The following is a 26,590-nucleotide window of genomic DNA, read 5'->3' on the forward strand; positions in this document are numbered from 1 at the left end:
CACTGAGGATCCTCGACTTGCCTTTCTTTATATTTTACTTAGCCACTCAAATTGTTCTTAATTTAAGTTTCCTTCTCTCATTAAAAAGTGGAGGTAGAGGGTTGGACTCAGCCTCACTGGTTTGAGCCTTTCTATGCACGGCGCTTCGGACACTAGGGCTTTCGTGTGCGTGTGTGTGTGTGTGTGTGTGTGTGTGTGTGTGTGTGTGTGTGTGTGTGTTGGGGGGGCGGGGAGAGAAAATAACGTCTTTTAAAAACAAAACTATGTGCCCCTAGTGCCGTAGAGATGCAGTTCAGACACCACCTGGTTCCCTTACTCCTTGAAGCAATGAGGTAAGGGCGAATACTGCAGTTTTTATGAGATGACGACTATGCGGCCCTTGTAATGAACGCAGAGATACAGCCTTCATTGCTAATAATTCACCCTGAATTCCCAGAGTGAACATTTGAAGAAGGCTTCAATCGACGGTAAAAAGAAACATCTTTTTAGGAAGGACACAAGACTAGGCAAGCACTATTCTCCCTGGAAAGCAGTCTGGAGGTAGCTTACAGAGGCTTGGCAGACCGGGGTGCGGCAGCTCGGTGACGGGTCCATGTGTCCTAGGAGCAACTATAAAGTTAATGGCCCTAGGACATATGGGGTTAGCATGCCGCTCCTGCGCTCAGGCAGGTCAGCGTCTGCGCCCACTGCTGGAAGAGTCCATTAACGATGGCCAAGGCGGGGAGTTCCCGAAGCCAGAGTGCGACCTGGCTGCCCGCTGCGCAGAGGAGGGCGCACAGCCACCCCCTCTCGGACGATAAGGTGAGCCCAGCCGCGGGACGAAGTCCTATTGGAGCAGAGGAATGGGGGGGGGGGGGTCGGGGCCGGGAAGCCTTAGACCAGAGGAACAGTGTGGGAAAGGATTAGCAGCCGAGGACAGGACTTTGCAGAGGGGCAGCACTGGCTGTGTGAAGCGAGCCCCGGCTCAGGCGGGGACCGGAGGACGCGCAGATGTCGGTGACCCCAGGGCCAGGTAGGATATGACTTGGCGTTGGTGCTGCGAGAATCCAGTGGGTCGGAGAGCGCGACAGCATCCCAGAGGCGGTTTCCGGGCAGGGGCTGCTGCACCTGTTGCTGGAGGTGGGAGAGCGGGCGGCGCGGAGGGCGGGGAGAGCTGGTGGCCGGCCGCGGGTAACGGGACAATTGCCCAGTGCCTGCAGTCCACATAAGGCGGAGGCTTGCATAACGACCTCCAAAACTGCCTTCTCAGAGAAAGGGGAGCCTGGGATGAGCAGAGTAAAGTTTCCATCTTTCCCTTTCTGCTCACTTGAAACCTAAGCTCTAGTTTTAAAGTTGGCCTGGCTCAGAACTGCAGGGGGTCAATAAAACTTATTCCTGGGAAGGCTGAGATAAATTTAAGGAGTCTTGTTAATGTTCAAGATACTTACTGCGTTAGGAAATTTCAGAAAAATACATTATTGTCAAGGAGTCAGAAATTAGGTTAGAGTGTAAAAATTACACATGCGAATAGGTATATACACATATATCTTTATATTTTAAATTTCCTGAACTATTTTGGATTTTTTTAATTGGGAAAATGACTTTAAAGTGCAACATTAACTTGTATAGAACTTGTGTATGCCAGCATTGTACAAAATCTGTAGTCTTCTTTTTTAAAATGTCCACGATGTGCTTATAAGTAAACTGCACATTCTTAGAAACTGCTCTTAAGATTTTGTTTCGGATAGGAAAAGCTCAAAATATATCTTAGCTTGTTTAGCACTGCTTAAAAACGTCCTGTAAGAGTTCTGACCACCTTCTGTTCCTGAAGTGAACCTTCTCCCTTTGTGTGTCGTTTATCAAAAGAACTACATCAAAGAAATAGAGAAAAAGACACGAAGAAGAAAAGCAGAAAGTAGATCTTTACCAGGATAGGGCTCCCAGAGTTTACTCCTGGGTGGTTTCCTAGGCTAAGTAGTGAACTCTTACACTTCTACAGATGCGTTCTGAGCTGTTAAAATGTGTGCATGTGAGTAGCCACTACGTCCTGATGCTGCCGCAGTTCACCATCACTGTGGACATCGAAACCACGAAAGCTTTCTGGACCTTGCTTCCATCACTTACAGTAAAGCTATTGGAGTAGGTGATTGCAAGGATTTAGTCCAGCTAAACATTACATCGCTCCAGAGTGTATCTTAAAAAAAAAAACAACCATGCAAAATATGATTGAATGATCATATTTCGATGATGGATATGGATTATATATATATATATATATTTCTTTATTGACATTAAAATTCCATAGATAGAGACATTAAGTAATGGGCCCAGTGAAGTCCTTTATAAACATCTTACTGGACATATCACTGTCATAAACTGGAAAATATTATCCTATTTCCTAAACAATGCCACTGAGGCTGGGAAATTTCAAGATTCCTGCTTCAAATGGCCAGTTACTAAAAGCTAATCAATGGTCTTTCTTGAGTAGTTTTCACATCTGCGTTATGCTGAAGATTAGGAACAGAAACTTAATCTGCCTATAGACTGGAGAAATCTGACTGCACTGTGTGCCCACACGGGACAAAGGCTAACCATGTGAGCACATCCCGTCTTGATGCTATCAGATGTAGGAGTAATGAGTTCATTAGCATCCACAAGAGTTAAGAAAATAATTTAGTTTTATGCTATTGGATTCCTATTGTATTTAATGTCATAGAATAATAATATTGGATATTATTTGGGGTACAACAGTTTTATAGAAATAAAAAATCCTTGTTAGAAGTGATATAACAGAGTAGAGGGTCATGTTACACCAGAGAGTATCAGCTGCCTTTCCCCTTGGAGGTGCCATGCTCAAGACAATGGGGGACGCTGTGTCCTGGGAGAAGGGGAGTCAGCAGTTAGCTGGGACCGAAGGCTTTGTTTCCATTCCCATGATGAATGGCGATGGTGTGCAGCGTTTGCCCTGTGTACTCGATAGGCCAGGAATCCTACTACGCTCTTTACATAGATTCACTTCATAGTTAGCCACAAATGATGCTTCTGATTTCCATGGAAGTAACTAAGGCAGAAACATCTATGTCATGGGAGAATTTCCCCACCTTCTAAAGTACTTTCTTGTCTTATTCTCTGTGGGAGACACAGATGAACTTCTGAAGTACCAAGAAAAGCCATAGAGCCAAGCTGGACGAACTTCTTTTTATTTATGTGACGAAAGTGGGACTTAGGGGAGTTGAGAACCAGTTAAGGCCAAACATTCTCTTCACTTTGGCCAAGAGAGAAGTCCCATCATCTGTAAACTGAGATCCTCAGTGCGTGAATTTGTCATCAAGTTATTGTCACTCACAGATGGCACTCCATGCATGCCCTTTTTATACTGGTGCCCTTCTGTACATGACTTTGTTAGGTTTTGACATGGTCAAGACCATGTAAAATCACGTGGGAAGTTCAGACAGTGTAATGAATAAAAGTCCCCATAGCCTCCCTCATCTGAGCACTGGAGAAAGCTACCCAGAGAGACAGCATCCCCCAACTCGGTTGACTCAGTGAGAGCTCGATATTTATTGAAACCATTCATAGTCTAAAGTTAAATTTAGTCTTAGTATTCTGTTATTCCCGTGCAGTTCAGATATATAAATAAAAGTATCGGCTGGGAAATGAAGATAAGTGGATTCCCATCAAACAGCAGAGAATGAAGCACTATAGGAAATCGATTTCTCAGTCTGCAAGCACAGGCGACATCACTGTGTATAGGGAGGGCTCCCCCTAAATTGGGTTGTCAGGCCACACAGGAGGGAAGCCCCAGCACTGCAGCTTGTGGCCTGATGGTGGTGTAGCAGGGACGGGTGGGAGCACAAAGGCTGTTTTGGGTGTCCACTGTGACACACTGTCCACTTTAGAATGTGCTGGAGCAAGTCACTCCCCTAGCTGCTGGGCAGGTGGTCAGAGGCCTTTTCTTGTGCACTCAGGCAGAAGTCTGGCTATACCTCAAAGGGAGGGCAGGAAGCTTACGGTACGTTTTTCACTCACTCTTAATGACTCTGGACGCCTAGAGTGAACCCTTTAAACAGTAGGGAAATATTGACCATTGGAGTAACTGTCCATACATGAACTTTGAAATAATACAAAATTATTAGTTTATAAAAGAAAGCTGAATTCTCTTAAAGAGAGTCAGTGAGAGCAATCTCCCTCTACATGCGAGTGTAATCACACTGAAAACGGTTTCTAAAGATAGTCATTGTATGAATCTCATGAATTTGTTTTTCAAAACTTTTCCCTAGGTGATTTTTTTCGGTTTATGCCATCTACTTGAGCATAGAGTCCTTTCATGTTTTCTGTTAGGGCTTCCCACGGCTTTGAGCCAATGGTCTCTTCACATCTTGGCACATGGACATTATCCGAGGTGCTGGAAGAGGCTCAGCAAATTTCCCACATCGTAAGGGTTATGGAAAAAGCTACCTTTATGAATAGATTTCAAGTAATTCTCAGCAAGCCAAGGGTACAGACGTGGAGTAAAAATGCATTTCATTCTCTGAAGCACAAGGTCCCCTGTCTGTCTTTAGTTCCCCTGAAAGGCAATTAGCATTTCAACTAGCCCATTTGGTTACATGCACTGAAGTAGTTGGTTTGTAATTTGCTGCTCTCTGTCTGAGGCTGCTGAGTACTAGCTCTTATATAATCCTCTCTGAGTAGCCGCCTCTCCAGCATAGTTTTTGTTGCTGCTTCTAAATCACTAACCAGCCCAGAGTTTTCCTTGTCTTCAACTGTAGGGTGCCATAGGGCAAGGAAAATTAAATGTCAAGCTAATGAGGGGATAATTATAATTATAAATAGCCATCTTTATATGTGGGATAGGTTGAAAGATATAAAATAGCTTTATATAAAGTGTAACTCTAAAAATGCACTTGTGTGTCATTATTAGTAGTTTATTTCTGCATGCAATGTGCACCACACATAAAGGGGACATAGCTGCCATTAATGAGCTAAGATGACACAAAGTTAACAATGAAGAAGCATTTTTTTTAAGTATTAACTTTACTTCTTTATGAAATAGCAATATTCTACAAAGGGAGTTGAGTAAAAGGGGAAAAGATTCTTAAATGTTCTAACGAGTGAGGGAGTGCTCTGAGGATGATTTGGGGAAATTATAAGGTTCTATGTCTTCATGCTAACTGAAAATAGGATTTTGTTAGCTTCTTTAGTCAGGAATTTTGATAATTGTGTACTATTATCATGCTTCACCTATATCCTCACACCCCTCTGCAGGAAACACTGCATTTATCTGTAACATGAAGGGCCGGCTTGTGGGGTTTCTGTCCTCCCACCAGGTCCCACAGCCGGCAAGTCCCAGAGAAAATCACATGGAGAGTCTACACTGATTGGCCCATTAGCTCAGGCTTTGTATTAGCTCTTATAATGTGTATTACCCCATTATCCTTAACTATGTTAGCCACATGGCTCGGTACCTTTCTCAGCCTGGTAGATTACATCTTGCTTCTCGGTGGTCTGGGCAGGAATGGAAGGAATGGGCTTCCTCCTTCCCAGAATTCTCCTGTTCTCATCGCCCTGCCTCTACTTCCTGTCTGGTTGACCCACCTAGACTTCCTGCCTGGCCAATCAGCATTTATTTAAAACATCATTGACAGAGAATTCTCCCGCACCATTTATCGTAATCCTTTTGCGAGGATGATTGAGCCGATAGTAGCCTTAAATTTGAGTCACGGGACAGCAGTTTGCTGTTGCTCATCTTTTCATGAGCCACTGCTTTCGTATGTTTGCCCTTGTGCAGATTATTTGAAAATAAAACAATGTACGTAATCCTCAGATATTGACCAGCTGAAAGAAGACGTGAGAGAAGTGTTTTAGATGGAAGCCTTGCAGGCCATTAGGGCAAGTTTGGGAAACTCCATGGGTAGCTACCCATTCTCTGCATTGTTAATCTGTGCTCACAGCAGCCTGTGTGCAGCTACCCTTAGAGCTTTAGCATGATATTCAACTAATTCCTGCTGCTGATGAGTGGGTGTGGGATGAAGAGGGCTCCCAAGGTATCTGAAGACTGGTTACATACATCTGGAACCTGCCTAGAGAAAGTGGGACAGCGGAGAGTACTGACTGGTCAAGCAATGGGCTTGGGAGTACTTCAGATCAAAGGCACAAGGAAGAAGCATGTAGGCCTTTTCCCAAACAAGTTATTTTCACCTTACTCGAATTGGTGATGGAAGCACAGGGCACAGAGGGAAGCACACATTTCTCTTTCAAACATTGAGATATAATTTACAGTGATGATGTTTTGTGTCTTGTTTCTGTCACTTAGCATGTTTTAAAAGAGTCACCCATGTCCCTGTACTTTTTATTTTATTGCCAAATGATACTTTATTGTATGGATATAGCTTTCATTTATCATTTATCAATTGATGGGTAATTTTTTTATTTCTGTTTTGTGACTATCATAGTGCTGTGTAATATCTGTGTGACAGCTTTTTGTGCGTATGTCAGGATATATATTTTTAAATTTTATGGTGATATACTTATGAGTGGTATGTCTTGATTGTTGACTGGCCTATGTCTTACTTTTTGAAGAACTGTTGGCAGTTTTTAAGGTGTGTGCACGCCACTTTGCATTTATATCCTTTTCAGCAGTGTATGAATGTATTAATATTTATTTCCTCAACCCATACTAAAAGGTTTTCTTTTTATTTTAGCCATCCTCCTAGATGTAAAAAGTGATTTCTTTGCTGTTTTGATAGTTTCCCAGATTGAGTGGTTTTTTTTCATGTGGTTCATATAGGGTTCATGTGGGGAACTATTTTTATTGAGTCTTTTGCTATTTTACAAATTGGTTATTTGGTTATTTTTGTTGAATTGTAGAAACTGTTAGAGAATTCTGGAAAGAATTTTATACCAGACATGGCACTTGTGAATATTTCTGTCACTGTATAGATTTTTTAAATTGATATTTATTGAGCTCTACCCTTTTCTCTGCTTCCCTCCGTACCTCTCCCCTCCGCTTCAACCCTCACCCAAGGTGCCCATGCTCCCAGGAGATCTTGTCTTTTTCTACTTCCCATGTAGATCTATGTATGTCTCTCTTAGGGTCCTCATTGTTGTCTAGGTTCTCTGGGGTTGTGCTTTTTTTAAAATTTTCTTGTTAGTATCCTTATTCTTTGGGAGCTGAGGAGGGAACTAAATCATTGATGAGCTCATTTATGTATGTTTTAGTTTCTTGTGCCTTGTTACCTTTTCTATAAAGCGTTCCCTTACCCAAGGCCACAGAGATTTGTTACAAGTGCTTTCACTTCAGTTTTATAGTTTTATCTCTCACATCTTATTACAGTTTCTTGTTAGATTTTTTTTTATGTGGCATGAATTTGGGGTCTAACTACTTTCATTTCCATTTGGGTGTGCAGTGTCTACACACAATTTGTTGACGAGATTATGATTTTGTCGTCTTAATAAAAGTATTTAAGAAACTTAGTTGTGACATTGTACTGCATATCCTACTCACATTTAATGTGATTATTGATATGACAGGGTTAGTGCCATCACCTTTCCCCACCTGTTCCCCTTCTACTGCCTCTAATTTTACAAAGGTATTTTTCCAGAAGTGTCTTAGTCTCATGGTTGCTCCCTTTGATACATTCTTTTCATTTATTTTGTTGGTTGCCGTGGGCATAACCTTGTAATAATCAAATTCAGTTATTAAGCTAAGTGTGTTCAGAACCCCACATTCAACCCTCAGCACTGAAAAGGACAAAACCACAAACAAAACAAAGAAACCTCTGACCCCAAATGAAGGAACCAACACAAACCCACCACCACCAAACCCATTTTTTCTCTATGCTATATATATGCTGTTGTGGATTTTATACATTTCTGTCTTGGGAACTTTACTAGTACATCTTAATTTTTCATGTAGATTCAAACTACTTTCTAGTTCCCCTAAAGTTTACTCTGAAAAACCTCCTTTCTTGAAAGGAAGATTATGAGAAGTGTATACTTATAGTTTTTGTTCATCTGTCGATGTCTTAATTTCATCTTCAATTTCGAATGCTATTTCTCCTTCTCGATTTCTTTGTAAGTTCTTGATGGTCTGTTTCTCACAGAATTTTGAATTCATCAACCTTGCTTTTTCGTGAGAAGACAGATGTAAATGAGGATTTTATGTGACTACAGGCTTCTTCCTGCTTCCCAGAGCCACTCTTTTGCCAGTTTATTATTAGTTTTCAAGCTATACCTGGGTTTCTTTGAGCTTGCCTTAGTTGGAATTTGTTGCACTGTTAAGGATGTAGAGCAATGGTTGTTATCGAATTGTGCCACTATTTCTTGAAACATTTCCTCACCATATCTCTTCCTTTTCATAGCCCTCTGCGATGTGTTTTTAGTGTATTTAATATTGTACAATACAACTGAAGTCATTTAGTTTTCTCCTTTATTTTCTATTCTCAAGAATAGATAACTTCGCTCATCTTCAAGACCATTAATTTGCTCTTCTGCTTTTATGTTTGTAGATCAGCCTTTGAGTTGCCTGAAGGTTTGAACTATTTAATGGTGTTATTGTTTATTTTTTTAATTTCAGGATTAATTTCTCTCTCTCTCTGTCTCTCTCTGTCTCTCTCTGTCTCTCTCTGTCTCTCTCTCTCTCTCTCTCTCTTTCTTCCCCTTCCTCCTTCCCCATCTCTTTCTCTCTTTCATTCTTATTAGAAATAATTTTAAACTTTTTGTTATTCTTCATTTGGTGAATGTGATGGCTAACTTTGGTTGACCACTTGAAGCACCTGGAGAGAGGGAATGTCAATTGGAGAATGGCCTCCTCAGACTGACCTATGTTCACATCTGTGTGGGAAGAGTCCAGCCCACTGGGGGTGGTGCCACTGCTGGGCAGATGCTTAGGGAATGTGGCTGAGAAGCCAGAGGGAGCAAGCCTGTAAGCAGCTTTCTTCTCAGTTTCTGCTTCAGTTTCTGCCTTGACTTCCTATCTTAGATTTCCTCAATGATGGACTGTGATGTGTTCAATGAAATAAGTCCCTTGCTTCCCAAGGTTTGTTTTGGCCAGTGTTGTATTGCACCAACAGAAAACAAACTAGTACAGTAAGAAATAATTCCCTTACCCTTACTCTGATTTAGTTATATAGACATGGCCTCCTAAGTCTTTGGGAAGGATTTAGAGATGATGTAGTTTTGGTGTAGTCAGTCATTTAGGGAACATTTAGGTTGTTCCCTAAGTTTAGGTTCTATTGATTCCTTATTGTTCTTGCATGTTGGCTGCAATTTTTATTTTCATGTCTAGTGGTTTTTGCTGTGGTTGAAAATTGACCATTTTAAGTAAAATAATCTTTGACTTTAGGAATCAGAATGTGTTGACTGTTGTGGATTTGTTGGTGGTCTATTTAGTGACTTGTGGTGATACTTTGTTTGTGATCTAACAAATAAAGCTTGCCTGAAGAGCAGAGTATTTTGCTAAACCCTTGAGGCCTGGCAGTGGTAGCACACACCTTTAATCGCAGCACTCAGGAGACAGAAGCAGATGGATCTCTGTGAGTTTGGGGCCAGCCTAGTCTACAAGATAGGCTCCAAAGCTGCAGAGAAACCCCATCTGTAAAAATCAACCAACCAAACAAACAAACAAAAAAAATCCAGTCTAAAAGAGAAACAGAGCCAAGCAATGGTGGCTCACACCTTTAATCACAGGGCATGGGTGTTACAAGCCTTTAATTGCAACACTAGGGAAGTAGAGACAGGAAGGGACAAGACTCGGCAGAGAGAGGAATATAAGGCGGCAGGAGTCAGGAATGGAGAGCATTCAGTCTAAGGATTTGCAGGGACAGGATCACCCCTTTGGTCTTGGGTTCAGTAAAGGTAAGAACAAGTGGCTGGCTGCTCTGTTTCTCTGATCTTTCAGCCTTAACCCCTATATCTGACTCTGGGTTTTTATTATTAAGGCCAACTAGAATTCATGCTACTGTGACTTTTTGCAGTAATTTTAAAAGTGTATGTTATTTTTTGTATGATCACTATATCATGGCTCGGCTGTTTTTTTGCCAGTGAATAACCAGACAGAGATTTCCCGAAGTCCCCCAAAACGGTAGGCCTCCAGTTTCTGAGGAGCACCATGATCAAGCTTCAGTATGCACTCGTAGGCACTCTAGAGTTCTACCCGAGTCTTCACAGAGCCAGGCAAAGTCAGAGATTTGGGCCTTCACAAGTCTCCCATGAGAAATTGTGCACTCTGTGTTTGTGTGCTGTCGTGTAGTTTTTAAGACTGAGTCAGAGATTTTCAACAACCCCAGGGTGTGGGAGCACCCACATGCATGGAAGATATTGTAGAATTGTCTTTTATTGATGCTTACGTCTTTTCCTTCAGGAATTATGGGAATTCTTCTACGTTCCTCTTGTGTCTTCCTGAAGTGACCTCCGCTAATCCTGGGTAGCTGCACTGCAGACTCTTGAGCACTTCTCTTCCAGACCCCAGCTCTTCTCTGGCAACCGTGAGGAAGGTGGAGAGGTGGATGTAATTTCACTAGGTTCTACACAGGGACCAATTGAACAAAGGCAAAGTGACATGGGGGACGTCTGAGGGACACATTGCTTCCTTAACAAGACTCATCATGTTTCAGTTTATGACCAGAGCAGCTAAGGCAAAGCCCATAGTTGATAGACATCACTGTGGACACACAACAAATCCATGTAGGCCACCTTTACCCTGGTGGATATTTCCACAGCTAAGTTCAGAGACAAATGCTTCCAAAGAAGTGTGCGGAATTCCCTTGTGTGTGTTAAAGGAAATGATACAAAAACCCATTAAAGAAGAAATTCTATTGACAGGTCTTGAATCTAATCAGTTTACTGCAGTGCTCCCGGGCTTCGGACAGTGCTCCCAGGCATATCACAGAGTGTATGTTTTGAATATTGTTAAATAATAAGTGAAAGTTAGGCAGAGCCAGAGCACAGCCTGCATGGCTTTTCTTTAAGCTCCCTGAAACTGGTGTGCATGAAATAAAAATCATTTGGTGAAGAGGTTGTTTATGGACCTGTGGCTTGAAGGTGGCACTAAAGAAGTGCCCTAGGCCATTCTCTCAAGGGTGTGGTAAGATGAGCAACAGGTTGCAGCAGCAGGCCTGAGCGGAGGGAGGAGGTCAGCTTGGAACCTCCTTTAGGAATGCATAAACCTCTGGAATTCTGCAGAAGCAGGCCTGGGCAGAGGGAGGAGGTCAGCTTTGAGCCTTCTTTAGGAATGCATAAACCTCTGGAATTCTGCAATGTATAAGCAGGGATTTCTTACCAGCATGGTGCATGGCATCTGGAGTATTTAATTTCATTGAAAAATAATGAAGCTGTTGCTAAGTGGGCACCATAGGCGGTGTGGACTTGTTCTCACTTTTTATAGACCAAGGAGGTCTAAGAGTGAATGCATAACAAATCATCAGGTTTTTTATAATCATATTATAGCTTGTACAGGCATGGATGTAGGAGCATCTTCTTCTACTGGAGCAGGAGTAGCTGTTGGGGGGGCCATATCCCGGAAGAATACTGACTTCTTTCCCTCAGCAGCCATCAACTGACAATAGCTTCTTAGCGAGGGATTGGAACTTCATGATTCATGGGGAAGGAATTGGAAAGAAGGGAAAGGACTCTGGATTGGATCAAAACACACTATTTGCATGTATGGAATTCTCAAATAATAAAAAATAATGAACAAAATCTCTGTAGAAAAAAAGGTAGTCATGAGGATTAGAAGAAATAATACACACAACTGTTAACACAGGGCTTAATTTACAATAATCACTTAGCAAGTGTGCCTGCTTATTAATTCATCCCCTTAAATTACTGGAAATGTAACGTCCCAAAGATGTTTCTGGAAGTAAGACTTTAGGTTGAAACTGTTTTAAGAAACCGAAAGGGAATTTAATTTAAAATTTGTGTGTGTGTGTGTGTGTGTGTGTGCCTGTGTGCGTGCGTGCATGTGTGTGTATGTGTGTGTGCACACATGTGCAGGCCAGAAGGGGGCATTATCTGGAGCTACAGGCTGTTGTGAGCCACCTGTTGTGGGCGATGGGAACTGAGCTCGGGTCCTCTGGAAGAGTAACAAGTGCTCATAAGCACTGAGCCGACACTCCAGCCCCGGTATCGTACTTCCGGTATCGTTCTTTTTATATGTCAGTGACTGTGGAGTTGGGAAGGTGGAATCTCAGGGAGCTTTTCTTTAGAGGTACAAATACATGGGAAGAGGTGTACTGCTGCGCAGGCTGAGATGGCATGGTAGCCATTTCTCACCTCTTCAGTGTGTGAGAGACACAGGAGGAATAAATGGATACACTACTGCCATTGCCTCAGGCTTCTACTTCCGGTGGTGGAAATGTTTGTGGTCTAGGCAGGGGTCTCATCAATTTTAAACTTGTTGAGGTTGTAGAAGTTCGTGAGAGAATCGAATGTGTTTAGATGCTTTTATTTTGTACCAAGACTTGTGTTTTAGCAGGATTTTATTGTGGGAGGAGGGGAGGAAGTGGGGATTTTGATTGGTATTATTTATAAAGTAATAAAAAATAAAAAAATTAAAAATTACGTTTAAAAAATCAGTTCTTTATAAGCTAGGGGATTAAGCTTGGACAAGGAGTTGTTTTGCCAGTGGTTTGTCTCAGACCACTTTGTTTTCAACTCCTGCATTTCACTGGTGCTGTGGAAAAGGCACACACAGATACAACTGCAGTTCCTAACACTGACAAATTTTGCCCTTCTGCTTTGCCACTGATAGCTAAACTTGAATGTCTTCTTGACATAGTTGAGAAGAGGGAACCTCAGTTGAGGAAATACCTCCATCAAGAATGTCTGTAGAGCGTTTTCTTGATTGCTATTGCCATGGGAGGGCCCAGCATATCAGTAGCAGGCAGTATCCCTAGACAGGTGATCCCGGACTACCTAAGCACTGCAGCTGATTCTAAGACTGGAAGCAAATCAGTAAACAGGATTCTCCCATCATCTGCTTCAGTTCCCTTTCTAGGTACCTGCTTTGATTTCCTGTCTTGGTTTCCCTTGAAGGTGGATTATAAACTGTAAGCTAAAATAAACTCTTTTCTCTGCTGGTTAATTTTGGCCAGTTTTTTTTTTTTTTTTTATCACAGCAACACAGAGCAAATGAGGACAACAGAGATGAATGTAACAGGGACACGAGCATCCCCAGTATCCCCAGAGTGCTCTTCCTTTGGGTTTGTGCCTGAGAGGGTGCAGATATATATTGTACACTGATTTGACTTAAGGGTGGCCATGCAATCTGTCACAATCTCTATTACAATGTTTTTTTCAAATACAGGATTGCATTCATCCTCCTCCTGACCTTGTTCAGATTTAGTGGGTTCCTCATGCTTCTTATTTGACCTTTCAAGCGTTCTGATGTTGCTATGATGGGTGTCCTCCAATGGGATGGTATAGGATGCCAGCTTTTCTTTATTTAGTTTCCTGACTCTGGAAACTGAAGGTCTGGAGCCTGGAACCTGGAACCTGAGCACAGACATCCCTGACGTTACAGGATGGACTCACCTCTCCTCTTGTGGCTACCCTTGGGCCACAGCTGCTCCTTGTGGTTTGTTTTGACAGTTGATGAAACTTAAGGCCCAGCATGTGTTCAGTGTTATGACGCTGGAAAGATGCAAGAGCTACATTTGAAGTGAAGGCTGCTCTGGGTCCCATCACTGCCTCTTGCTTAGGAGGTTCCTGAGGGCTCAACACCCTAGGAGCCCTCAGTGTCTCTGGGTAGACACTTCATGGTGTCTTCTTGATTTTAGAAAATGATCTGGAAGTGTAGCTTTGAAGAGGTGATTATTCACATTTCTCAAAAAAGATTTATTGTTTTTTGCATCTGTGTGTGTGTGTGTGTGTGTGTGTAGGGAGAGGCCAGAAAAAGGTCCCTTGGAGCTGTAAGTTGTGTGACTTGGGTGCCGGGAATTCAATTTGCGGCCTCTGGCGGATCAGCAGGCAACACTCTTAACTACTAAATGTTCAGGGCCTGATGTGTCATCTCTTAAATCTTGCCCCAAGTAACCTTGCATTATATATATAAATAATTTGAACTAAAATGTATTCCTCTGGCCTGTGGGTTGAGGCCTCTAAGTAGCCCATGTTTTTCTTTTCTTTGCCTGCTGCAAGCACAAGCAACTCCTCTAGGAAGCACTGGTGCTTATTTTTCAGCAGAGCTGGGTGTTTCCAATTCTGATGCAGAAGAGGCTCTGGTAGCACCTGGAGGAAGCCATTCTTTCTGTGTGGGTAACACTGAATCTCAGGGGAGAAACACACATTTTCTTTCATTGGAACTAACAAGAACTGTGCCAAATGACATCGTTTCCAGAAAAATCAAAATGTGTGTAAAATTGTAGGATGACCGTTTATTAAAAGTTATGGGTGAAAATCTTTAGATCCTTAAGGCCTCTTTTTACAGCGCCAGAAATTATTTTTTAAAATCTTTTTGAAGACGGAGTGGTGCCATCTAATGGTGATACAAGAAATCTTAAGCGCTTGATCCTTATTTTTCAAAAGAATTAAAAAGTCCACAGCTTGGCTCCCACCCTAGTGGGGAAGCTGTCGACAACGCTGCCTTCAGGGAGAGCATTTTCTAGGCGGTGTGACCTCTGGTAGATCAACCACACTCCAGCCTCCCAACTATCAGGATATGCGCAGACAGAGTAGACTTCGTGGGGATGGGAGGCAGGAAGTGATCCGGAGAAGTTAGGGGGAGGAACGAGTAGTGGATGTCATCAATTGTATCATATGCATGTATCAAATGATAAAAGAATTAATAATTTTTTAAAAAGTCAGGTATATCTTAGCTGTGCTTTGACAGACGCTGTCACTCAGTTGATTTATCACTCCACGGATAAACCTGGATTTACCAAATTGCTTCTAAGGGTGCCTCAAAGTCTTTAGAGTAGTGAGACTTTCATTTTCCACCTTGCAGAAGTGAAATAGAGAAAGTGCAGCTGAAATCCTTGGTTCTCTAGAGTCTCATGTAGCTCTAGCGCTGAAGCATCTGAAGAAGTTATGTCCTTCCTCCTTGGTGTTATGCCGTTATGAGCAGTGTGAATGGCTTTGTCTTTTGCTTCTTGGGGACTCATGCAGATGGGCATGAATGGTATTATGCAAAATGTTAATCTTAATTATTGTGCAATGAAGTTAGAAACCAGAGGACAGACCCCTGATTTAGAAGAAACCACGCATTCCCTTAGGTGGACCACCACTCTCATTCTCGATGGAACCATTCATTCAAGTGGTGGCGAGAAGTGTGCTTTGTGTCCTGAAGAAATTCACCAGTCTTGGCTTCTCTAGGGGAAAAACGTCTTACAAGTACAGCGAGCAAATGTTTACAAAGCTGACTCATGAAATGAAGGCATTTCCAAAGCCTTTTCCTATTCTTTGCTGAATGAGGTCACTCTCTGTGATGCTATTTCTAGAGTATGTGGGAGCAGCAGTGAAGTCGACGTGAAGCTTTCTGGGTTAGACACACACTGGTTAGTGTCATACAGGCACCCCCCGTATCTGCAGCCTGCTGAGCATCTGCTATGTTAGGCAAAACTTATTCATGTCTTTACCTTAGAAACTTTTTCAAATTTCTGTGAAGCGTCTTTCTGCACTCCTTTTACCAGTAGCGAGCAAAGCTTAATTAAACAGAACATGGTTTCTCCAGACCTTGGTGCACCTGTGCCCTCTATGATGGTGTAAGCAGCTAACACACCACTTCTTTTTGGAGACTGCAAGGTTAAATTTAACTGTAGTACGAAAACAAGAAAAAACAAACAGGGTTTTCATACTCGCCAAATACAAACATCTCAGATTAAGAATTCTTAAAATCTGGGGCTGGAGAGATGGCTCAGGGGTTAAGAGCAGTGACTGCTCTTCTAGAGGTCCTGAGTTCAATTCCCAGGAATCGCATGGTGGCTCACAACCACCCATGATGAGATCTGGTGCCCTCTTCTGGCCTGCAGGTAGACATACAGGCAGAACACTGTATACATAATAAATAAAAAAAAATTCTTAAAATCTAAATAATTTATGATCTGAATGATGAAACGTCTCTTGTTCCATGGAGGAACTCTGTTGTTCTAGAGAACCCCTTAGGATATGTAATAGAACGCAAGTAATTCTAAACTTGAAAACCCTGCACCATCAGGATCACATTTTCGGTGTTAATTACCTGGTGGTCACACTGAGGGAAGATGCTTGCTGAGCCACTGACTCCAGAGGCTGCCACTGAAAGCACTGTTCCCCCTTCGACTGCGCTAATGATGTGGATTTTTTTCAGGACACATCTATCACTTGTAAATTTTGTACAATTACTTTATTATGAAACGGTTACAGGCAGAGTTAGCTTTCCATTTGATGAAAGACAACTCTATTTTGCTTGCTAGTGCTAAGGATCAAACCCAGGACGTTGGGCATGGGAAGCAAGCCCTCTAACGTCAAGCCACGACCTCAGCACACATTTTTTTATAAATGGAAATTGGTTATTATAAAGTTGATTGAATTTTATATTTTATTTTACACTGCTGTTTTGAGTCTTTATTCTGCATATTTATTTTTACCCTATATCTTTTCAAAAGATAATAAGAATTAATTTCTTCTGGAACTATTTTGAGCAACCATGACCCAGGAACACAGACTTAGGTTACCCCAACTTTCATATTCCACCCTGAAAGCAGTTTTCATAGTTTTATAGAAGAAAGAAAATCATAAATCAAGGGAGTGTAAAACATGTTGGTGGGGACACCAGAGAGGTAAAGTGAGATGGGGAAAGCTTTTCTTAGGCCCGAGATGCTATCTGAGTTTTCTTAAATGTTTTAAAGCCCATTTCTTATTCTACTATGCTTTTACAGTTATCGAGGCTTTAACTAGAAGACCCCTCATTTCCTCAGACTACGCTTTGCCTCTCACATTTCCTAAGGTGCTCGTTAATATGAGCTCTGTGGAGAGCAGCACCAGCCTAGATAAACAAGACCAAACACTCAACAGCAGTAGCGAATGTGACATTTAGTGTTATGCGCTGAGTAGTCTAAGGGAGAAGTAAAACTGGACAACACCACTATCAAGAAAGACCCGGAAGCTGTTTTAGCCCAGAGGCTGCGAGTTCCAACATGTGGGGTCCCATCTGCTTCCCATGCTGAGCAGGGCAGAAAGACACAGTCCTCCTCTCCACAGAGGGAAATGGAATGATGCAGGCCCTGCTGAAGGCAGACACAGCGGACCCTGGGAACTCGGCACATGGAGAGCAGTCTCTTGGCCCTGTCTTCATGGCCCAATGTTGTGTCCTGTTGGACAAGAAGGATCAAGCAACTTGAGAAATTCTTGTTTGTTTTTTTAAAAAGAGATCTTGCCTCAAATTTATTTGTAAAAATAGCACATGGCACTGTTTACAGATTTGATCATCTGCAAATAGTGCATAGGGGTGTCATAGCAGCCCAGTTCTCTTCACCTTTTTTATGGGTCCTTCCCAGAGGCCTGGGCACCTTGGGGAGTCTGCGCTGGAACTGTGGCCTTGCCTTGGCTTGAACCTTGGGGCCTGCGTTGGTAGAACTGTTGACAGAGGTTTCTGTCCCACCCAGTCCTGCAGCTGTTCAGTCCCAAAGAAGCACACAGAGGCCTATGTTAATTATAAGCTGTTTGGCCTATTAGCTCAGGATTCTTATTAACTAATTCTTCTTAAATTAATCCATAAGTCTGTGTTAGCCATGTGGCTTGGTACCTTTTATCAGTGAGGTGATCGCATCTTGCTTCCTCTTGGTCTGGGTGATGATTGCAGACTGAACCTTTCTTCTTCCCAGAATTCTCCTGTTCTGGTTGCCCCACCTATACTTCCTGCCTGGCTACTGGCCAATCAGCATTTTATTAAACAAATACAAGTGACAAAACTTTGCAGGGTACAACACCATTGTCTCACAGCATAGAACCTATGACACTTTATCATTATACTGGCTGGTTTTGTGTGTCAACTTGACACAAGCTAGAGATATCAGAGAGGAAGAGTCTCAGTTGAGGAAATGCCTCCATGAGATCCAACTGTAGGGCATTTTCTCAATTTGTGATCAGTGAGGAAGGGCCCAGCACATTTGGGGGCGGTGCCATGCCTAGGCTGGTGGCCCTGGGTTCTATAAGAAGGTGGCTGAGCCAACTAGGGAAAGCAAGCCAGTAAGCAACACCCCTCCACAGCCTCTGCATCAGCTCCTCTCTCCAGGCTCCTGCCCTGACTTCCTTCAGTGGTGAACAGTGCTGTGGAAGTGCAAGCCTTCTTCTCCAACTTGCTTTATGGTCATGGTGTCTCTTCACAGCAATAGAAGCCCTAGGACAGCCATGTAGCTTTGAATCCGCTTCCCAAGCTTGGGGCGCATGACGAAAGTGAGACAGCTGAGTCTGGGGCTGGGCCCTTCAGTGCCTTAGGCTTTACCAGGGCTTCAGGGGTCTCAGCATGTGCACCCCTTGCCTTCTCATTGTTCGCCAGCATCTTCTTCAGGTCTTTTTTGTGCTTCTTGGCAAAGTGCATGTTCCTCAGGAACTTGGGATCAACCTTCTTAAGAGATTTGTATCCTCGTGACTGGGGTTTCTTGATGCCATTTGGCCTTGTCCGTATCTGCATGGTGACCCGAAGCTCCTGAAACTGGAAGAGAAAGAACAACGTGAGGAATTCTTGAGGAGCTGTTCCTCATGGTCAGTCACTCCTAGCGGCTGTGTAAGACAGGGAAATGGACAGGAACACAATAAGGCTCAACCCTGCTGCCGCTGCTTCCAGAGGAAAAGGAAACATGTTCCAGTCAATCTTGCCCCCTTCTCTCTCGTATGCGTGTTTGGGTGTTATATACCTTCATGGATAACATTTTTGAGTTTGTTCCTGCCAATATCAGTTTATAGAACTATTCCAGTGTGGATTTTTTTCTGTTATATGAGTTTTGGTTTCATTAAATAGGCAATTTTTTTTCTTTTCTTTTCTTTTTTTTTTTTTTTTTTTTTTTTGGTTTTTTCGAGACAGGGTTTCTCTGCAGCTTTTTTAGAGCCTGTCCTGGAACTAGCTCTTGTAGACCAGGCTGGCCTCGAACTCACAGAGATCCGCCTGCCTCTGCCTCCCGAGTGCTGGGATTAAAGGTGTGCGCCACCACCGCCCGGCACTAAATAGGCAAATTTATAAGCCACTGAAAACTAAAAGGACCTGGAAAACATGCGTAGAAATAATTAATGCCATTCTCATTTAAGTAAGTAGTTGCTGTGTTCCTTTCAGGACCTAAAAGTCACTGGCCTGTAACAACCCTGCTGTGTTTGATTTTTCAAGGTGTTCTTGCTACTCATGTATTGATGTGGACTGAGTAAAGATGGTAAAAACAACTGTATGAGAAAAGGAAAACTAGCCCATGCGGAGACCAGGGCTGCTTGGTGTTGGCGATTGGGAGGAGTCTCCACTGGGCTATTGCCACATGGGCTCGCAGCACCACTAGATGGATGTTAGTAGATAAATATTGATGTTGAAAGTGACAAAGTTGAACCCAACATAGAAGACAAAAAACAAATAGGTGTTTATCGATTTGTGTATGTGGGTGGGTGGATCTGTACATGCCACAGCATGCCTGTGGTTAGAGAATTGCTTGCAGTAATCTATTCTCTCCCGCCTTGTGGATTTTAGGGGCCAAATGCTGATTGTCACGTTTATAGTAAAGAATCTTTACCCAGGGCACCATCTCACTGGCCCATAAAAATGTGATTTATTGTCATCACAGTTGAAAATCCTGGGTAAGGCTGAATCCAGAAGCTTCATCTCGACTCCTGAGTCACTGGCTCTCCCATCTCTTCATCGGAGCTGGCTTCATGTCACTGTGAGGGGCAGTTGCTCTAACCTTCACAGTCCAGACACAGGCATTGACAGTCCAGGGCTTGAGCAAAAGTTCGCAAGCTCTGTCTTGGTTTTGATTCTCTACACTCAGCTCATGCGCCTATTCCTGCGGGTATCTTGGAGTCTAGGACCATGCCTTCAAAAACTTGGGTCCTCAGTGATTAGCAGAGGGATTATCCAGTGCAGAAGTCTCTGAAAAACACAAATCCTATAGCAAGCTGTATGGTATATCTCTGAAAGCATTCAATTTATATTTTAAGAGCTACTCAAATATATTTCAAATTCTAATTCTCCTCTTTTCTTGCAGAATTAGGTGACTTGGATAGAATGAATATGACCGCAAGAGTTTAACAACCTATATCTTTGTACCACTGTGTTATTATGACAAGCTAAACATCATAGTTCCATCTGGGAAATAAGCAAGAATGTATGTTAATTCTCTAGTCTCTGCCCATGGCAGGAGTTCTGTGGAGGGACGAGCAATCTATTGGCAGCAACAGTTATGATTTCCTCTGATAATACCAAACAAGAGAGGGAGGCACGAGGAGACACGCTGGTCGGGGTAGTTTGAATTCTGTGCTTCTGAGCCTTTCTGGAGAGAAAGGAAAATGTCAACAAGGCTAAAATTGTTCTTTTATGGTTGTGGCAGAATATGAATTATGTACTTTGTAGTCTTTAAACATATGTTGTCAAAAATTTATTTTATAAATAAGTTTAAAATAAAAAACAAAAAGGGCATTTAAATATTTTTATCAAATCTAAGAGCAAAAACTGACCTGAAACATTAGTCATATTTATAATAATGCCATTTACTAATATTTGGTCTTCTGAGTTTAATCAAAAGACATTTTCATATAATCAATTTTTAGTATGATAGCAGAAAATGTTCTTAGTTACTCTAAAACACATACTTCAGTGCTTTAGTGTAATTATGACTGCCTTCTAAAGGAAACTTCATTTTCATTGCTTTGTTTCATCTTTTATCTATTCAAGTGCCAGCTTTGCCTGACAACCTTTCCTATTGTATGAAAGATGTAAGCAAAAAGATGCAATTAGCAATGATGCCATGCAGTTTGAGGCATTTCCAATCATGCCTGTTGGTTCCTTTGGCATAATTTCAAAACTCATTGCTGTGGGCCAATTTAAAATGAATTTCCTGAGATAAACATGAGATCTGTGTGCTCTAATTGCTAGGGAGGTTGTAAGAGTCCAGTATTTGAGTTCACTGGTCTTGATATGAAAAGGTGCTGTTAAATATTTAAAGTATTGGAGGGGCCTGCAGTGTCATGAATACCTCTAAAGCGCATTAGAATAACAAGGGGAAGCCTTCAGAAGGTCACGGTGGTGTGGGTCTGTTACATGACTTTAAAGAATTTTAATGCTTGGAAACATGTAGAATGGTCAGTCTGTTACTAAGGAGGGAACAAGAAACTTTTAGGAATAAATTAAGAGGCTGACTGGATGGTTTCTGTGTAGAGAGTGAAGTCCAGCCTGTCCATAGACACACACTGATGGTGTATGTCTACTAACCTTTCTGTCTTAGTTTCTACAACAGTAGATGAGGCCAGTGGTTCTTGTTCCTTTTAGCGATATTGTGGGAACTGAATGCATTCATGCGTGTAAAGTGCTCAAATAACGTTGTATAGATAAAACAGTTGCTGTGGGGACCATTAGGTCATTACAGTTTTTTAAAGATGAAGGGAATATTAAAGTACAGCACCAGAGGAGGTAGAAAGGAACAGGGAGAAAGGATGTGATACGTTCCCACCCATGGCTCTGAAACAGCAGTTAACTTCCAGTTACAGACGTGCGCTTTTCATGGCCCTGCTAAGACCTGGTAGAGTTTGAGCAGTGTGGTTATAAGTGTACCAAGTGTACTCTGCACTTGATTAGAGCAGAAAAGGACCGTGATAAACTGTAGGTTCCGGGACCCAGCCCGGATGTCTCAGATCAGGAGTTCTGAGTGAGAACTGGCTTTGCACCAAGTGCAGGGTCGACAGCTTTGAGAGCTGCTCAGATGTGCCTGGGGTGCCCTCTCCTCAGGCTGTCTTCTCACTCTTAGTCCTGCCCACCCTGACATTCAGATGACCATTTTAGTTCTGCAGCTCAGATTCTCTGATATCTCGTATTCTGAGGTTTGTCTCCTTTAACATCATAAGGCTGTTCTTTCCCTAACACCTGCAGTGTGAGCTGTCCTCCTCACCCTCCCAATCCTTATTGCCATTACATCTAGGTCACTTCTTTCCCATGGCTTGTCATATTTACTCTAGGAAATCTCTCTGGCATTAGATTGATTCCAAAGAAGATCTTTACTTTGCAGTAGTTTAGGAACAGATTAAAACAAACAAACAAACAAAAAAAACTTTGTACAAACAAACAAACACAAAGCCCCAAGTCCCTGCATCTCTGACCCCTGGTCTATGTTTGTTCTCTGGACTCCATTTGAACTCTGGGCCTCCATTTGTGTGACTTTACAATTAAGAGGCATGTAAGACATCATCAAGCAACCTGGAAGTGCTTGTCAGAATATCCTGGACAGGGAACATTCCAATCAAATTCTAAAATATATCAAGGATTCTTGCATTGATGCTCCTTACGTATGAAGTCATGTGAAGCTGTGTAGAAATACCACATGTGGAATTTCATTGTGTTTTGAATAAGGAAAGATTAAAGGGAGCAGTTTGGCTCCTGGAGTAGGTACTGCGACCCTGTTTTAGAACAGTGCCCTTTAGAAGACACAAATGTGTTATGTTCGTATGACTGGTCACATAGATCCATTGGAATCTTAACAATCCAGGAGATAAATTGCTCTCATTTCTAGAGGTCCATCTACATTACAAAACATTAGGCTTCTAGGAGGCCACTGCAGGGTTGTGCTTTTCAAAGCTCTTGAGTAGCAGGCATGCAGCTCAGAGTAGAAACATTTCTGTACAGGAATTGTAGTACAAAGAAAGAAATAGGAGTTACGGAAAAGGAGCACATTTGGCTGAATTTGCTTATTCTAAAGCCACACTGACATTGTTCTAAGAAGTGTCGGTAGTTTAGTTAATAAAATTAGTGAAAGAAAGTTAAGTCCTGAAATTTACATCTTTGAAGGATTGATACTTTCAAATAATTGTTTTTAAGACTTAGGAAGAGTCAAGGAAGATATAGACATCAACCAAGAAATCAAAGTTTTAAAGTTTATCTTTAATTATTTAGTTTTGGCTGTCACTTAACAAGTTTTATTTGGAAAAGATGGTTTTAATTTAATTTTTTTGTATGGTATTCTTAGGCTTTTTAAAAGATGAAGTGGTAAGTTTCAGTAAGTTAAAGAACAATTATTGCTCCATATTTTAATAAAATAATTTGTATTAATGTGTTAGGATGTAGAATTTTGCTATACATTATATAATGTTTAAGTCAAGTTACTGATTTATCTTTTTTTTGGTGAAAGCATCCAAACTTCTAGCTTTTAAATTTAAATAATAGTATTATTAATTGTCTGATAATTTCATACAATGTATTTGATTATCCATACTCCTCAACTCCTTCTGCCTTCTCTATTCTCATCTCCACACCCACCAATTTCAAGTTTTCTTATTGTTTTTCGCTGTGTATTACCTACAGCTCTTGGGAGTGGGGCTTGCCCTGGAGTGTGGTTGACCTACCAAAGGTCAATTTTCTACTACTCAGCAGCTATTCAATCAAAAGGCATTGGCTCCCCAGCTAACTGGGGATTTCATGCTGGCCCCTGTGCCTCCGAGATTTTTGTCTGGCTGGATTTGAGCAGGTCTTAGGAACACCTAGAGTTCATATGTCTGTGTCTGGAAAAACACCATTTACTTGAACTTATGCACCACTCTGACTCTTGGCTCCTAAACAACCTTTTCTTCCCCCCTTTTCCAGTGGTCTGCAAGCCTTGTGGGGAGGGTGTGATATAAAATGCCCTAAGGGCTAAGTACTCCACTGAGTCTACAGGTTGACCAGTTGTCTGCTTCTGCAAGAGTAAGCTTTCTCTGATGGAGGCTGACTGAGAGATACATTGACATGGGTTAATAAGTCATTTGGGATCATTAAAAAAGCAAATTTAATATAGTTTACTTTATACCTATCTTGATGTAGAAGATACATGCAAAAATGTAGTTTTAAATACTAAAAGGAAAAACATAGCAAATCTCCTATCATCACACATTCAACTTGGATGTCTTAATAGCTGTTATGTTTATGTCTGTCTTAATTGCTTATTTTTTTATTCTTTGTAACACTGAGAACAAAATCTTATTATTTAGCTTTATGACTTTGTTTCTTGTTTTTTTCTAGGGATGATCTCTTCATATTTAGTAGTAAGCCTGTCAGCTTTGCTCATCTCTTTTGTATCTGGAGAAGCAGAAATAAGATTTTCTGGACAAACTGAATTTTTCGTTAATGAAACAAGTACCACAGTCATTCGTCTTGTCATTGAGAGGCTAGGAGAGCCAGCAAATGTTACTGCGATTGTGTCGGTAAGAAAGTACCGCAGCCCTACTTGTTAAAAATGAAATACGTAGGAGAATTTTTAGCATCAATAGAAACAAAGTCTTGAACTGTTGGAGGTGCTGAGTGTGAGTTTCATTGTGACAAATGACTGGAGAATGAGTTACTGTATCCAAATCTGATAGGGGTTCAGAGACTGGCCCAGTGTTGCTATGGACACCTGACAGGCATTTACAAAGATAAAGGCTATTTATCTTAAATAATTTATGTGTTTGTTTTAAACAAAACTATTTTATTTTGGGTTATTTGAACTATAGCATCTTTCTTTAGTCATTCATCGTCAGGTGACTTAGATAAAAATATATGCAATATTTAAAAGACACAAATAACAGAAAAAAAAGAAACCCTACGTTCAGTTGTTAGAGAGTCATTGTTGGAGAATTGAAGTATATTAACTTCACGAAAAGTTAAGTAGATTATGTAAATTCTTTATTATACAAAGTTTGTTCATATTAGATGTTTAATGTTATGTGTTTGGATCTATTTTGCCCAGAAAGCAATGTCATATGGCCAATAAGGATATTGCTATATTAGGGGCTCAATGTACTTTAAAACTTTGGGGCAGAATAATGTTTATGTTTGTGTGCACATGTACATATGTGCTATGAGTACACATACTTCTGTGTACATAGGTCAGATCAATGTCACATGACTTCCTCTATATCACTCTTGCCTTATTTTTAAAGAGAGTCTCTTAGTGAACCTGCCACTGACCACCCACACTCAGCGACTGACAAGAGTGGGTGGTTACTTATCACCAGGATCGTCCCAAACATTAGGGTGATACACTAAAGAATTTCTACCCTGGGCTTTTTACCTGGTGCTGCACTGAAATCTGCATGCCTTCAGGGCAGGCAGTTTATCAACTACCCCATCTCTCAGCTCTTCCAAAGTGATTCTTTAACAATATGTTAAATTATGTTATAAACTATTGTAAAAAGAAAAAGAGAAGAAAAACTTCTCATAGAATAAACCCAAGGTTATAATTTTATTCACTTTAGTTGCTGTTTAATTTGACATGTATGTATACATTTACTGACTTTGTTTCTCATTCTAGTGTACACTGTATTTGACAGTCTTTTGGTGCAATTTTACCTTTTTCAGGTTGCAGTATTTTGATTTTCTTGGTAGATTATTTTATTCTAAACGTTTCTCCATTGTTTTTCATTGATGTTGCATTCAGGTTTTGCTATCTATATTGAATGTCATCCTGAAGAGTTGTTTCTATACATGACTATATGACTGTTTCCTTGGATTTTGTGTTCATTCTCATAGAGTAGATTAATGTATTTCCATGTATGCTCAGTGCCTCTTGATAATACTTTCTGGAAAATTGCAATTTTCCAGAGCAGGTTGTAAGAATTAGTTTTTCAATACCCTCTCAACGCTTTCCAACTTATTTTGATTTCTCAACTGTTTAAAACTTTTTACAAATTAGAACTAGACAGAGACTAAATTTTCCAAAATATGTTCTGATTTCTCATTTGTGCTAAATAATTTTCCCTAGTGGTTAAAGTATTAATTTTGAGCTCTGGTGAAAAAACTGTCATTTGACTATGTGCTTCTTTATAATATTGAAATTATCACTGTGTTGAGAGTTGTCTTAGCAGTGTTGCCTCCACAGATTAAAATCTTAGGAAGTTTTATACTGATAAAACTTGGGGTCTCTACTTCAATTGCTGTGGATATTCTAGGTACAATTTGAGGGTGAAAGTTTTGGACATAATTTTTTTAACCCTTTGGGAAAACAGTAGCACCACCTCAATTTTACAAGCTGCTTCTGACCCCTCCATTGTAAGTTTTAGCCATAACATGTCTTGCTAGGCTGTAGACTATACCAAATCAGTTAAGAGACAGGAAAAAAAATAGCATTGCTTTTCTATTAAATTAATGGTTTTTGTGTGTGTGCAATCAACTTTGATTCCACTATACTAAGAACTATTTTATATGTAATTATATATTTCTGTGATTTGTATTTTTTTTACTTTTATCGTATTTATTTGTTTATGTGTGTCTATGGACACACAGGTCATCAGTCTTGACTGCAAGCACATTTGCCCCTGAACCATCTTGCTGGCTCTCTAGTAATTTTTCAGAAGATGAATCATACATTTTGCTCAATATTAGTCTTTGGATATCCTATTATACATGCCAATGCCATTTGATTTATGCATTTAGTCTTGACTGCTCTCTGGAGCGTCAGTTTTTGCTTCTCCAGCTTCTGGTTAAGTGAGGATGTCTCCTTTG

The 26,590-nt window shown here is 41.2% G+C and overlaps 1 protein-coding gene across 1 annotated transcript in view; it reads left to right on the forward strand.

Annotated features, from left to right (window-relative positions):
* The first annotated feature begins 883 nt into the window (after window positions 1–883).
* The window catches only part of Adgrv1 (adhesion G protein-coupled receptor V1), a 536,429-nt gene continuing 510,722 nt past the window's right edge, over window positions 884–26,590 (forward strand). Inside the window, exons 1-2 of the mRNA XM_038323536.1 lie at window positions 884–1,012; window positions 24,131–24,312. Coding sequence (XP_038179464.1) covers window positions 991–1,012; window positions 24,131–24,312 — 204 coding nt within the window. The 5' untranslated portion in view covers window positions 884–990. The remainder of the gene's footprint in view (window positions 1,013–24,130; window positions 24,313–26,590) is intronic.

Source organism: Arvicola amphibius, chromosome 3 (genome assembly GCF_903992535.2).
Source record: "Arvicola amphibius chromosome 3, mArvAmp1.2, whole genome shotgun sequence".
NCBI classification, from domain to species: domain Eukaryota; kingdom Metazoa; phylum Chordata; class Mammalia; order Rodentia; family Cricetidae; genus Arvicola; species Arvicola amphibius.